Source organism: Aedes aegypti, chromosome 3 (assembly GCF_002204515.2).
Source record: "Aedes aegypti strain LVP_AGWG chromosome 3, AaegL5.0 Primary Assembly, whole genome shotgun sequence".
Lineage (NCBI taxonomy): Eukaryota > Metazoa > Arthropoda > Insecta > Diptera > Culicidae > Aedes > Aedes aegypti.
The window spans coordinates 325198146-325213043 of NC_035109.1; the positions used below are offsets into that span (position 1 = coordinate 325198146).

General features: G+C 39.0%; 2 protein-coding genes across 8 annotated transcripts in view; one reads left to right on the top strand and one right to left on the bottom strand.

Moving 5' to 3' along the window:
- LOC5565800 (CBL-interacting protein kinase 18) overlaps positions 1-14898 on the top strand; it is a 68183-nt gene that overhangs the window by 13230 nt on the left and 40055 nt on the right. The gene's annotated exons all lie outside the window — the stretch shown is intronic.
- The window catches only part of LOC5565799 (ionotropic receptor 93a), a 28544-nt gene continuing 18359 nt past the window's right edge, over positions 4714-14898 (bottom strand). Inside the window, exons 13-14 of the mRNA XM_021849523.1 lie at positions 5604-5663; positions 4714-5540 (exon numbers count right to left, since the gene is read on the bottom strand). Of these exons, the coding sequence (XP_021705215.1) occupies positions 4867-5540; positions 5604-5663 (734 nt within the window). The 3' untranslated portion in view covers positions 4714-4866. The remainder of the gene's footprint in view (positions 5541-5603; positions 5664-14898) is intronic.

Genomic DNA, 14898 nt, shown 5'->3' on the forward strand with positions numbered 1-14898 from the left:
ATTCCAGAAAATCTCTTAGGAATCTAATTGACTTTTTGAATGATTGTCGTGTTGTGTTTTAGGTCCTCATATTCATCAGCCTAGAAACCTTTAAGTTCTTGGTGATTTTTATCTCGTTCCTGAATGACCTTCTTCTTCTTGACATGAACGTCCTCCCTGGGACAGGGCCTGCTTCTCAGCTTAGTGTTCGATGAGCACTTCCACAGTTATTAACTGAGAGCTTTGTTTGCCAAAGTTGCCATTTTCGCATTCGTATGTCGCGTGGCAGATACGATTATACTCTATGCCCAGGGAAGTCAAGGAAATTTCCATAACGAAAAGACCCTGCAGCGACCGGGAATCGAATCCAGACACCTTCAGCATGGCTTTGCTTTGTAGCCGCGGACTCTAACCACTTAGCCAAGGAAGGCTCCTGAATGACCTAGATGTAATTAAAATTGAGAAATTTAATTGTTCAAAATCTTCACAGCATTATTTCATAGCTTGCGTCAAATTGTTATAGCACTAAAATTAGTAATTAAGGCCAAACTTCAAATTTTCAATAGTACGGATCTGGAGAACCAAACTTCCGTTTAAGCTGAAAACTTAATCGATTGCTCACTACCTGGTGGTGACCAATCAATTAGGTGTTCAGTTCTAACGGAAGTTTGGTTCTCCAGATCCGTGCTCTTGAAAATTAGAAAAGTTGTCTTCGATTCATCTTCACCTTAAGCTGAGGACCACTGGCGTTTTCAGAAGAGAGGGTGAGGGGAGCAGGAAGCAGAGCCTTGGCTTTCCACTAGGCAATTTTTTCGTAATCAATTCCTTTGTTGCGAATAATATGTTGTGCTCATGTTCTAAAGAGCAATTGCGTTATGAGAAACTTTAGGATTTTCATTTAAAAAAAATACTAGAGCTTTCATCAAGAACTACGGGGCCGGGTTGGTAATCTAATGACTACCGCTTCTGCATCGTAAGCAGCAGGTCATAGGTTTAAACCTAGGCCCGTCCCTTTCCTCGTACTTTGTAGTTATATCTTCCACTTGCTTATAATTTCCACTCTCAAACGCAAGAATCAGAGACGGGCAAGGAATCATAGATAGTTTGCTAATTAAAAAGCAATCTCTGCCATAAAAATTACCTTATCTAAACCTTCTCGCATGAACTGGCGTTGATGCAGATGTATATTCGATCTACTGTGGGTTAGTTTTAAATGAATCATCCATTCAGACCCTTTCCCACATTCATGGGTGCTGCCAGAGGGAGGCGGGAAAGGGTCGTATGCCCCCCCCCCCCCCTTCCGAGTTGACGGAGAAAAATCAAAATTATCAGAGTTGTTGCCAAGCATCTGTTTGGTTATCTTGAAACAAATTCATCCAGGATTTCCTCAAAGAATTTGTCAAGAATTCCGATAAAAGATAATTTCTTAAATTTTTCAGATATTCTTTCCGGAAGTTTTCATTTATCTTCCACTATTGCTATTTTTTTTACCACTTAGACTTTGTGATCTGAATTTCGTCTTTCTCAGATTTCGCCTTTTTCGATCACCGTCGCCCATGCAATCATCCTGATGTTCATGGCAGTTTTCCCCGGCCGGCTCAGTGTTTATCATGTTCTCTTTGTCCACGACTCACCAGCTGGTCTTGTTAACACAACAAAACCAACTGGTTCTCAGTCATTGTCATTGTTCTCATAATCCAGTCATTGTCATTGTTCATTGTTCTAATAATCCAGTTGGTCGTGTACTCGTGTCAAAGCCAGCTGAAAGTGACTGCAATCAAGGATGAAAGGTAAATGGTGTTTTAAAATATACCGGTCAGTAAATTATTGGCAGCTTCTTAACTTCGTCATGAAAGTCTAATCATTCGTGAAAATCACAATACCTATATGTTTTTCTTTAGATTGTTCAAGAATTTTCTTCAATAACCAATAATTTATTTCAGAAATGATTCTTGGAAGAAACTCGAAATTCTCCAACAAGCCCTCAGTAATATCTCAGGATATGTTTGTGCTTCTCAAAATGTATGTACAAATTATTTTATAATTTCGTTCGGAAATTTCTATGAAACCTCTTCGTTGCAGGGTTGTGTTGTGTTGTAATATAAAATCCGTTGTCAAACCTAAAGATTAAAACGCAGGCATGATAAAGCGCTCTCCGTCGCCAATCACAAGAGAATAATCAATTTATAACGGGAGACGATAGACCTTACACCCCTTGAAAAAGGCCAAAACCTATCGGCCGAAACGTCGGGAATGGAAAAAAACATCGTTTTTCGACGAAAGTAGCCTCTTCGAATATCTCACAAAAAATTATCGATGGAATATAGGGTGTCCCAAAAAGTATGGGCACGACTTCACCATACTACGATTTCAAGACTAGTGAAAATACAAAGCTGATTTATACACATTTGATTACTGTACCCAACAAGAGAAGATTGCGATTTTTTAATGAATTATTTAATTATTAATGTGTTGATTACGTAACATTTTTTTTAAGCATCTTTTATCAGTCTTGTACAAATCGCGTTATTTTTAAGTGACTTTGGTTTATAAAATTTGTTCTATGTCAGAAAGTGCGAATAATAAAAATCTGAAAAAATATATTTATCAGCGACGATATGATAATTGCTCGGATTATCACTCATTCAAATTGAAATTTTGAACTTAAGCATGTAAAATTTATATTGGAACTAAAAATCAGATTCCAGCCGTGGTTCATTTGTAAATGGTCAAAAACAAATCCTTATATCTACGTAGAAACACGAATAAATCAAAAATTAAAGTTGCCTACCCAAAAAAATAGGAATTACCCTTTCGTAAATCTGAAAAGTATTATTTTTATTACTATTTAAAATACCTGAAGAGTTATAACTTCGTGATGTTGTCTTATGTGGAGAGAAAAATACGAGATTTTTCGAATTTTACCATATTTTCAAGTGTTCTCTAACAAAGCCAAATAACAAACCTAACCACCAAATCTTCGCGTTCCTGTTAGAGATGTAGCACTCGTTAGGTTGACTTAACTTGGACTTGGTTGACTTAACTGGAATATTAATTGACATGTAATGTTTGTTTTCACGAAATGAGTTTATGATACCAATCTCTTGCTCCATGATTTCATGACCCAACTTGCCTCTTTTTATCAGCAAAACCGAAATCATAAATAACAGGTATCTAAATTCATGAAGTAGTGTAACCATAATAGCAGATCCTGCTACATAATTTAATGACCGAAATCACCACTCTTCATGTAAAAAATAAGAATCATAAACTAAATCCATTTATATAAATTATGTTTTCACAAATTAATTTTATTCATGATTAGATTATTTAAGTTGACATTTTTCTCCCTCTAAAAATTCAGAAACGTTACATTCTACAGCTGGCGTTACAGCAAAATGATTCACGATTCTATGTCTTTTGTAAATGCTGAATTTTCATAACATGAGAAATACGAAATCATAACTTTTTTTCTTTGTTTCCGCATTTTTACCACATTGAACTGCTGTACTTTCCGGGGTAACGAATCATTAAGTGACTATTCGAGGAAAAGTATCATTCTTGAAAGTGACGTTCAGGAAAACGATATTCGGTAAAAAGTAGCACAATCCCTCGATATGAGCTAAAGTTGTGAATGCTCAGATTTCCACATGCTTCCATGCCGTCACGTCAGATGTAGCGCAAAAATATACAAAATTAATGGTCTCAGCAGAAACAGCAAGCTCGTGTCGATAAAACGTTTACCAATAGAACAATACCGGGCAATTCTCATGGCCTCTGGGTCATCGGATAGCCTTCTGAAATGATTATTTTCCTGTGCAAACAAATGTATTTGGTGTTTTTTTTTTCTGTAGCTAAAACATTGCAAATCATGTCACACTCAGATTGTTTCTCTTGAATGACTGTTTTGTCGTCTCTCTAAGTGCACTCCGTGTTAATTATATTTCAAATGGATACTAAGAATAGTCTCATTAGACACAATAGATCACGAAGCTGATGTTTACTTGGCATTCGTGATGATATGCTGATTCACGTCATTTTTCTATCAACAATAAACTGTTTCGGTGTTGGTAATATCGTCTCACTTTTTGGGTATGCGGCTTAAAGTGGCCACCAGCCAAACATGTTTCAATCGTCATCGCAGAACGCTGAGACGGTTAAATTATTCTCAAACGTGTGTTGAGTTTTTTTATTATTTTTCTAGTTATTAGTACGACGATTTATTTTTTGTTTTTTTTTCTTTATACTGTGACACCAAATCTTCTAATGTTTCATCTCTGATTTTTTTTTTCATCGGTTTGAAACTGTTAGCATCAGCTGATCCTAGAATGAATTTCTTCGTTCTTTCTCTCATGCAGCGAAAATTTTTCCCTACTATTATGTCATCCTCTTGTCGACGCCCACCGGATGGGAAATCTCCGGCTGATGACAAGCATAACCGGCCGCCGGCCGCTTGAACGCAGATCTTCTCGCTCATCGTGACGTATTCAGTCGTTGCTCAACAGGTGACAGAATCTCCTTCTGTGCGCTATACATATTAAACCGACTATTTTCGTTCACTTTCAGCTGAAGATGGCATTTAAAGCATAACGTCAATGTACCTTACTTGCTCATTCGGTCAACCACCAGCCGGGTCTAATGGATTCTCTTTTTTGACTTGAAGCACCATCACTGGTCGGGTTAACGATGGTTTTCAACTCCCGTCTTCGTGAGCTGTCAATCTTAACGTGCGTCGTGCAATTTTTCTAGAACCTCCTACAACATCGAAACCACAAACGTTTTGCAGAAAAGCACTACCACTATTAAAACTACAATCAATTTCAAATACTTTCCCAACTTCTTACTGCACACAGTTGCAACTCTTCCTTCAGCACCGTCCTTAGCTCTTCATTCAGTGAAAGGTTGTAATGTCTCTTCTTTAGATCTCTTATACCAACGCCAACCGTATTCCAACACGAACATGAAAAGCCCCATAGAAAATCCAATCACCAGCACGTAATAAGACCCGGCCATATCGTCGTTGTTCACCGTATGATTCTCCACCTCGGTACTCTTCCTGGCATTCGAGCACTTATCCTCACTCGGCATATAGCTCCCCAACCATCGCTGAATGAACCCGAACTGGTGCATCTTTGTGAGCTCCGCATTGATCAACTCCAGATAGGGACTATTCTTCGGCATGGCCAACGCAATCTGCTCGTCCAAGAACTCGTCCACACTCAACGCAAAGTCACATCGGTCATTCTTCAAAAATTCCTTCTTCATCAGATACTTCAGGTTGGTTCTCCAATCGATGTGCACATGACGACCAGTCCTAATTCTCTCCACCATTTGTTCCGATTCCTCCGAAACATAGCCGGCATGGTTGTGTAGCTTGATGTATTTGGGATCGTCTGTTTCCAGCAGGAACTGTTCTAGGAACGTTCCCCGACGGATGCTCCACGAAACTCCCTGCTCGTTACGGATCAGTTGATTGACAGTAGTTATCGGGATGGCAATCTTGGGGAAGGTTAGAAACGCGACCAAATTGCCGCAGTATGTGGTGACAATAACGAGCACGACTGAAACGAGATGTAGAAGGTATCAATGACAAATTTTTGAGAAAAATATCAGCAAGGACTTACCCAACCACCAGGTTCCGATAATGATACGCCCACTATCAGCATAAGGTAGATACAAACCACCTGCAATGAAAACATATTAATTATAATGATCATGACTTTTCGAAAAGCTCCCGTTGTTAAAGTAGATAGTAGTAGAAATTCACAGGATACGGCTAAAACATCTTAAGATTTGGCACAAAATTATTGAATTTCTCAGGGAAATCGTCGAAAATGTTGAAGTTTCCCCAAGCAACAGAATCCCACTTCTTCTTCTTATTTTGGCATTACATCCTCACTGGGACAGAGCCTGCTTCTCAGCTTCGTGTGTTTATAAGCACTGCCACAGTTATTAGCTGAGAGCCATTTTCGCATTTGTATATCGTGTGGTAGGTACGATGATACTTTATGCCCAGGGAAGTCAAGGAAATTTCCATTACGAAAAGATCCTGGACTGACCGGGAGTCGAACCCAGACACCTTCAGCATGGCTTTGCTTTGTAGCCGCGGACTCTAACCACTCGGTTAATGAAAGTCCCGAACGAAATCCTGCTATGCTTAGCTTAGCTTAGACTGACTACACATATCAGTGGTTGCTATTCCGTGATTGACCGAAGTCAGTGAAAATGCACAAATAATCAACTAGAAGTTCGGCTGGGATTGGCCATAATCTTCTTCAGTTTGCATAATTCAGTGCCTCTATTTATACATGGTCAATAACGACGCCGGCCACATCCTTGCAGGGGAAGGAATGTTATTGTGTAACCTTTGCTATTCGGAGACCGCGTTTGCCTCTGCATCTCCACAAAGGTTACTGGGAGGGATGTTTGTTAATGGGAAGGATCGTTGGGTCACAGGATTCACTTTGATAAGCGATTAGACCATGATAAATAATTATTTGTGAGATATAAACATGCTTATATGTAAATATAATATTTTCATTTGATATGAACAATATCTATGTAGAGAAAAATTATGCCGACACTTGAAGTGACGAACCTTTCAAAGTTTGTTGAATAAAGTGAACCTTTCGGAAGTCTACACTTGAAGTGTCGAACCATTCAAAGAAGGTGTTTTGGATAAAAAAAATAGACATAAATAATTTATGAATCAGAGTTTATGTCGACACTCACAGTGACGAACCATTCATATTTTTTTGAAAAATCATATTTACGTCTCACCGTTGCAACGATCAAAAGTTAAGTTATACATATTTTATAGATTAGAAACAGTAGCATGAAACGAGCTCACCAATTGATCCGTCATCCTTGAGCAGCAACAATCCACTTTCAGCTTCACTCGTTTGCTCGGCTATATAAAAGCACTCAGAGAAAATAAGTGGGCGACCCGAGAGGGAAAACAACTGACGACTGCTCGGGCTTTCTTGACGCATTGCCCAGGAGCAAGCGTCAACGTCGGAAGATCCAAAGGAACTAATCGAAAGTGGCACTTTTTCACTTTACTCGATCGACGCGCGACATGTTTGATCCTGCCCTCATCGCCGGCCCCCGCAGGAGCAAGCGTCAAGGTCGAAGGATCAAACACAACTCAGTCCCGAACGAAATCCTGCTATGAATCTCAATCAAACCCTGGCAATAATCGGTATACTGCTTAAAATCCACAGTATTCTGCTATGAATCACTGGAGTTCTCTAGGAATCCCTGAATTCTGATAATACTCCATAAAATTGAACGGGGAAGTTTTAAAGATCCCCAGATACCTTCTTCTTCTTCTCCATGACATTAACGTCCCCACTGAGACAGAGCCGCCTTCTCAGCGTTGTGTTCTTATGAGCACTTCCACAGTTATTAACTTAGAGCTTTCTGTTGGAGATGAACCAGCCATGGGCTGAAAATCTCCTTAATAAAGCTAATAATAATGAGAGCTTTCTTTGCCAAACTTGCCATTTTCGCATTCGTATATTGTGTGGCAGGTACGATGATACTTTATGCCCAGGGAAGCCAAGGAAATTTCAATTACGAAAAGATCCTGGACCGACCGGGAATTGAACCCAGACACCTTCAGCATGGCTTTGCTATGTAGCAACCCCCCCCCCCCCTATACCACTTCTGCTCGAAATTTCGCTGTTTTTCATGCTATTATGATTCCGTTAGGAATCCACTAACTACACTGCACTTTTATAATATTGCTGTGTGCGTTTGAAATGCAAATATCAAATGCGGGAAGACCAAACGCGGTAAGATTTTTCACAAGGAAGGCGATGTCAAAGTTTGATTTTTTTTTGCTAGGTTGGCGGTGCATTGCATCTTGGTTGCCAAGTATCCTTTGATTGCTTTGTGTTACCGCATTTGAAGCGCGTTTAGCCAAGGTTTGCACGTCAAACGCAAACAGCAATATTATATTCGTAATATTTATCGCTATTCATAAAACTTAGCTAACAATTTTTTAATATAAATGCTGCCCTGGACCCGCAGTTTCGTATGTTGAACTTTACCTGGAATGTATTTTCTATGTACACTACTGACACTATTATGGGCCACCTTGTTACAATTATTAGTCACTCTATTCCACATGTAATTCAAATGCAAATGACCTGACAGAATAACCAGTGTACATTCTGGCTGTCTGGGACAGGGACGAAAATACTCAATCTACCCTCGCCTACATTGATACTTGCAGGGTACAATCTTCGTTGATTTTTATTTGTTTTTATCCTCACCATGACAACACAACAAAGATTGGAAAAGCACTTGCGCAAGATTGTCAGTTTCCTTTTAACCTGCTGCTACTCAACCGCTTTGTGATTATCGGAAACAAAAATTGATATTCATTCTAACCAGTTTGACTTTTTTTTACATTCCGCTTCGGGAAGTTGTAATTTTAGAACGAGACACACTAAAGACGCGTCAATATAATCGATTCCGTGCATCGGATCGTTCATTACCCGTATAGCAGCATATTTTTTAATTAATATGAACCTCATTGATAATCAATTTTCTAAAACTGATACTCTTCTGCTTCTGATAATCAAAAACACCAACGACACACGGGCATCGTTGTTTGTTTTTCCCATCTACTTTTGCGCCATCTTCATCGGTATAATCATATTGGAGGTGGTGCGGTTACTTTGATGGTGGCACAAATGTCAGTGAATTGAGTATAGTGAGCATGATTTTTTTCGTCCCTGGTCTGGGAACATTTCAGGTTTTGTTATGGTTTCATAACTAAGCTGGTTTTTGGAACCGAAGGCTTATCTTAGACTGACTACACCTATCAATGGTTGCTATTCCGTGATCGGCCGATGTCAGTAATCTTCTTCAATATGCATGATTCAATGCCTACAGGGCCAATCACGGCACTGGTTACGTCCATGCGCTCCTGTAGGATTAGGGGAAGGAATATCAGAGTGTAACTTTTTCGGCCCAGATAGCCGTAGCGGTAAACGCGCAGCTGTTCAGCATGACCAAGCTGAGGGTCGTGGGTTCGAATCCCACCGGTCGAGGATCTTTTCGGGTTGGAAATTTTCTCGACTTCCCAGGGCATAGAGTATCTTCGTACCTGCCACACGATATACACATGCAAAAATGGGCATTGGCATAGTAAGCTCTCAGTTAAAAACTGTGGAAGTGCTCATAAGAACACTAAGCTGAGAAGCAGGCTGTCCCAGAGAGGACGTAACGCCAGAAAGAAGAAGAGAACTTTTTCTATTCGGAGAACGAGTTTACCGCTGCATATCCACAAAGGTATCTAGAAGGGATATTTTAAATGGGGAATATCGTTGAGTCACATGAATCACGTTGAAAAGAGCTTAGACCATGATGAACAATGATATGTTGGATATGCTAGTAAATTAATAGTTTGAGTATATATGAAAAAAAAAAAGAAAATAATGCTGACACTTGAAGTGACAAACCAGTCGAAGTTTGTTGAACGAAAATAAAAACGCAACATTCCTATCGTTGTCAAGACGAAATTGTGTGCTACCATATTTTACTCATTAGAATGGAAAAAAAAAACATGAAACGAGCTCACCAGTTTGCTAATCCATTTCCGATTGAGCAGCCATAAACCATTTTCAACTCAGGCATCATAAAATGCACAGGCTGATAAAGGGGAAAGGGGGGAGTTCTTGACCGGTTTTTGTTTTCGGGACCTTACTTGCGGAAAAAAAATCAGCAGATACTTAAATTTTCATGTGGTATGCTTAGTAGACAATTAAATTGAACAACTATCAAAAGGGTTCTGAAATGTTTACCTCTATGTTGGAAATATGGTACTTTAAATAAAGGGTAAGAAACATCATTTTAAATTTTGGTGGGGAATTGTTGACCAGTAAATGTAAACAGTGCAAAGAAAAGTGTTTTAGAGCATAACAATATGAGAGGTGGTCCAGAAGTGAATTTAAAAAGAAATATATTTTTTATTATTAGCTTTACACTTCCAATGGAAAAAAAGTATGCTTCACACTTTTTAATGAATATTTGCACTGATTTTAATTGAATGGTTTGATCTTCCGACCTTGACACTTGCTTCTGCGGGGGCGAGGGCAGGATCAAACATGTTGAGCATAGGTCAAGTAGTGAAATGAAAAAGCGCCGCGGATCGTTAGTGGTGTTTGATCTATTGATCGAGTCACTTGCTCTTACGTGGGCGAGTGATGAACACTTTTTCGGGGTGCAATGCGTTTTTCGAGTTATTTCGCGAATCCGATTAGGCGTGATTATATCATGGATCGCATCACAAACCATTGGTGACTCCCAGATCTTTGCCTTATCCCACTAATCCAATATCCTTTCCATGACAACTGTGGAGATGCAGAGGTATACTCGGTCTCTAGTAACAACAGTTGTCTAACTAACATTCCTTCCCTTCCCCGATGATCGTAAGGACGCGGTCGGCACCGTTATTGACTTTTAAAATTTGAGCTCTCGATTTGTGCACATTGAAGAATGGTAAGCTAATCCCAAGCCCCATTCATAAATTCCCTGTGCAACTTCGATTGTTCTGGTCAATCACGGAGTAGCAATTGCGAATTGTACGGTCATCTATGCTCATGCTCATGCTCAATATTAGCACTGATTTTAATTGAAAGTTTGTATACACTGCGTCAAAAAGATATGAGATAACCTATGCTTCAAAGACAAAACTTGCGGCAAAGTTCTTTTTATGTTTTTTTTTTTTTCTTTGAGTATAGCAATCTTTCAAACCGATCACACTGCGGAACACATTTTTGTCTCTAGCATCAAAAAACCTCTATTTACTTAATTAAGGGTTGCTGAATCCATTGCCGTTTACAGAAGTATCATAGCACGTCTAGTTTTTGAGATATTGGTTGTTGAAAATGCAAAAAATTACTATTTCAGCCAACTTGCATGCAAGTTTTCCAGCTTGTAAGGCAATTTATTTGCTTAATTTGCCACAGAATTCAAACTTTATGTGTATAACAATACTTATCATCAAAGTTTATAATACTTTAGATGCGGAAAAGTAAGTATTTTTGATAGTTTAGAAAAGTATTGTATTTTGCCATATAAGAGAAACGAAGAATTTGGTATGGAGAATGCAAGCATGTTAAAAAAATCGGTTTACTCTAAATTTACTCGTGAACTTCAACCAAAATATATCTTTAACGAAAGTTTAAGTCCTATGTTGCATGCTTGGTAGATGAGATCACAAAAAAGTTTGATAAAATATACTTCAAATTTCGGGTAAATATCAATAAAACTAATGTTTTATACAACTTTGACGACCTGTAGCTAAAAATTGTGACGTGCTGGGAAATTTCTGAGAACGGCATCAGATTCAGCAACCCCAAATCTACTAGAGACACATAATTTGATCCTTGAGACACTCAAAAATGTAATTTTTGTTGCGCTTTTTTATTATAATCTGGCATCTTTGTTCAATCTGCTCAGTTTGAAGCACACCTAAAACATAGGACATAGGTCAACTGTAGCGATTGACAGTAGACTGGATGTTCTGGGCTCGATTCATCTGACAAGCCAATCGAGCCCTCTGTTACCATAGAAGATGGTGTCTCCATCCATGTTGATAGCCTGGTTTGAAGCTCTCAGCAGAGGTAAATGAATCTTTTAGTGTCCAGCTCATTTAAGAAGGTCTTTCAATTGTTGGATGAATGTTGTTCCATGTTCGTTTAAACGTCAATATGAAACAATGACAAAAGGAAATAATCTTACAGAACGAGAGAAAGCTGCAATACTAGCGTATTAAGACACTGACAAGAGCATTAATCAAATGCTCACAATGTGTTACGTATTGGAAATTTTTTAAAAGATCTAACTATGTTAAAAAGTATCCGAAAACAATAAAAGAGAAGTTAAAAAGTTACGACAAGAGAAGAATAAACAACGCCTCATAAAATTTGAAAAAATACCATCGCCAAATCAAAGCTGAGCTTGATTTAAACGTCTCTATTCTGCAGGTGTTGGTAAAAACCCAAAGTTATGCGTTGTTATATGGTGCGTGCACAATGCCTGAAGCAGGAACACAAAACATCAAAACTCGAATTTACCAGAACACATGGATCGGGACTGGAACATTATAAAGCTTTCTAAGATATAACTGCTTTATGGTTTCGGTGTGAAATTCTGAACTATATTTATCTTTCTGTCAAAAGGTTATCTTCAGTGATGACAAGAAGGCTAACCTCGATGGTCCTGATTTAAATTCGTACTGGCGTGATCTAAAGAACAAAGAGATTCATTTTCACATACGAAATTTTGGAGGAGGAAGTTACATGGTTTGGGACGCGTTCTGTAGCCGAGGCCTTCACTTATAGTAAACTGAAAAGCAAAGTTTACATTAAAGTACTGAAATTAAACCCAATTTCCTTCAAACGCCGTTTTTCGTGAATTCATTTGATTTTTAGCAAGAAAATACATCAATCCACAAAAAATCTGAGACAATAAAGTGGATTAAGGATAAGAAAATCGAAGGTTTTCCCTGGCCTGCTCGATCTTCCGATTGTATCCCACTGGAAAACCATTGGAGGACTCTAGTTAGACGAATCTATGCCGACGGAGTCTTCACCATGAGTTCGCTTGGGTGTGTTCCGATCCCTCAGCTGGAAACGACGTGAAACTGGTGAAAGAACAGCAGAAGAAAAATTGTTTAATCCTCCTTGAAACTAATTTCAACTCGGCCAACAAGCAAAACCCTAAGGCAGAAGCATATCCGCAAATATACCACAAAGGAACGCATTTGTAATGTAAAGTTGCTTTACAGAAGGCACTAGAGATTAGCAAAACGGCTCCGATCCGAATCGCTCGCTGAACCGAGCGAAAGGAAAAAAAGCGGTTTACTCCCTGTTGCGCAACACGCGCCGTGGTTTTGTATCTTTCGCTCTCTCATTCTACATTCCGCCCCAGATACTCACGAGTGTACACTTTTTCTCTCTATCTTCAAATGCCTATATGCAAGTGGGCGGAACAAATTGGTTCTTTGATTGTGTATGCTGAGAGTACAAAGTTGCAGCAAACTGTGTTTGCATGTGAGCCATGGCGCGCATAGCAAGGCACGTGTCAAGCGTTATAATAAAGCCAAGAAAGGAACGAAGGAGATTAGTAGAAAAGAATCGATTCGTTTGTTTTTCGGGTCACTTTTTTTTCTGATCCGTGCTGATCAAATGAACCGACTCTCGTTCTTTTGAGTGATCCGGATCTTTTGAATGGCTCCGATTCTTTTTACCCATCTCTAGAAGCCACTGCACAGTGCACACCACTTCAGACAAGGTCATGGTTACTGCGCAATAAGTTTCCATAATATTGACCGTCGATTATAAAAACGTAGCCCATTTTAAAGCGTCATTAAACTGGAAACACTGCCAGTGACAGGTGAGAAAATGACTGCACTCACACAAATATCGATACTTGAAATGAATGAAGGCGCAGTGATTGTTATCCTTCGACGATCGTTGAATAAATGGCTACGATGAGATCCGATCAATGGTACCGATAAATTATCATGGATTTATTTCTGGTGGAACTCCGGTGGTCTATTCGAATTTTGAGTGAGAAGATGGACAAGAGCAGGAACAGTGTATTGTCTTGATCTTGGTTACAGTAGGGTGCCCAATGCAAAAGGAGACATAGGCCTTTTCACATGACGTTCAAAATCAGCTGATCGGGAAGCTTTTTGACAGTTCTTTTATGGAAATGACAGCCTCGCGTTAGCACCGGTCCTTCACCGATGTAAACAAATGCATTGACAAACCTGTCACATGAAAAGGCCTATTGTTCGGGGAGGTATCGATCCTTTCGGAGCCCTTCCTGGCTACACCATTGGTCCATCACCCGAAAGGCTTTGGGGTTTTTCATACTTCGACATGTAGAATCTAACAAAAATAGTCCGGTTGGAAACCCCGTGTAACACCATCGTGACCTTCCCTTGTTAGAGGGGGTTTCTAAACCATTCTAAGGGGTATCGCTTGAGGAGGATTTCAGAAGTTTTCATGGATTTATAATTTTCCCACAGACTCTCAAGGATTATCAAGTGGCTACCAGAAGTTTTCATGGTATTTTGTAATTCCCAAGGAGTTTCAAAAAAGTTTATAGGAATTCTAACAAGTGTTTCAGATGTTTTCAATTGATTTTAGAGGTTACCAAGTGTTTTCGAACGGTTTTCCTGAAATTATAAAGAATTTTTCGAGGGTTCACATTTCAAAAATGTTATTAAGGCCTATCAAGGCATTGAAAATATGACGATAATCTATTGGCAACCCTTGAAATCTCGTTGAGAACTCTTTCCAGAATCTCGGATGATACTTTTGAAATACTGTTTTTCCTTCAAACACACCTAGGAACTCCATAGGAAACCCTGAGAAACTCTCAAAGCATTTTTAAACCACTTGAAAACTTTCAACAATATATAAGAAATCCTAGACACCATCGAATAGTTTCTTAAGAATCCTTTGGGATTTCCTTTTTATTTTTAAAAACCCTTTAAAACCTCACGGCAACACTTCCAAAAACCGGTAATACCCATTGAAAGCCGCTTTGGGTCTTATCGGAAGCCCTTCGAGATGCCTTGGAAACCACTGATAATTCTCCAGAACTTGGGATGCCCTAATATGACTTTGAAAACTTTCAAAGCCGCTTAGGTACTAGGGTAGATGTACCAATAGTGGAGGTACTATGCAAAATTGAACTTCAATTAACTGCTTAAATTCATGTGCATATTAATGTTGTAGCGGGAAGTAACGAATATTGACTTAATGAGAAACATGATTTCATCGCAGTAACCAACGGCATATCAGTGAAACATAATGCCTCCACTATTGGTACACTTTATCGCAACTTTTGGTACGAGTAAGGAAAGTTTTAGCAATTTCACTGATATTT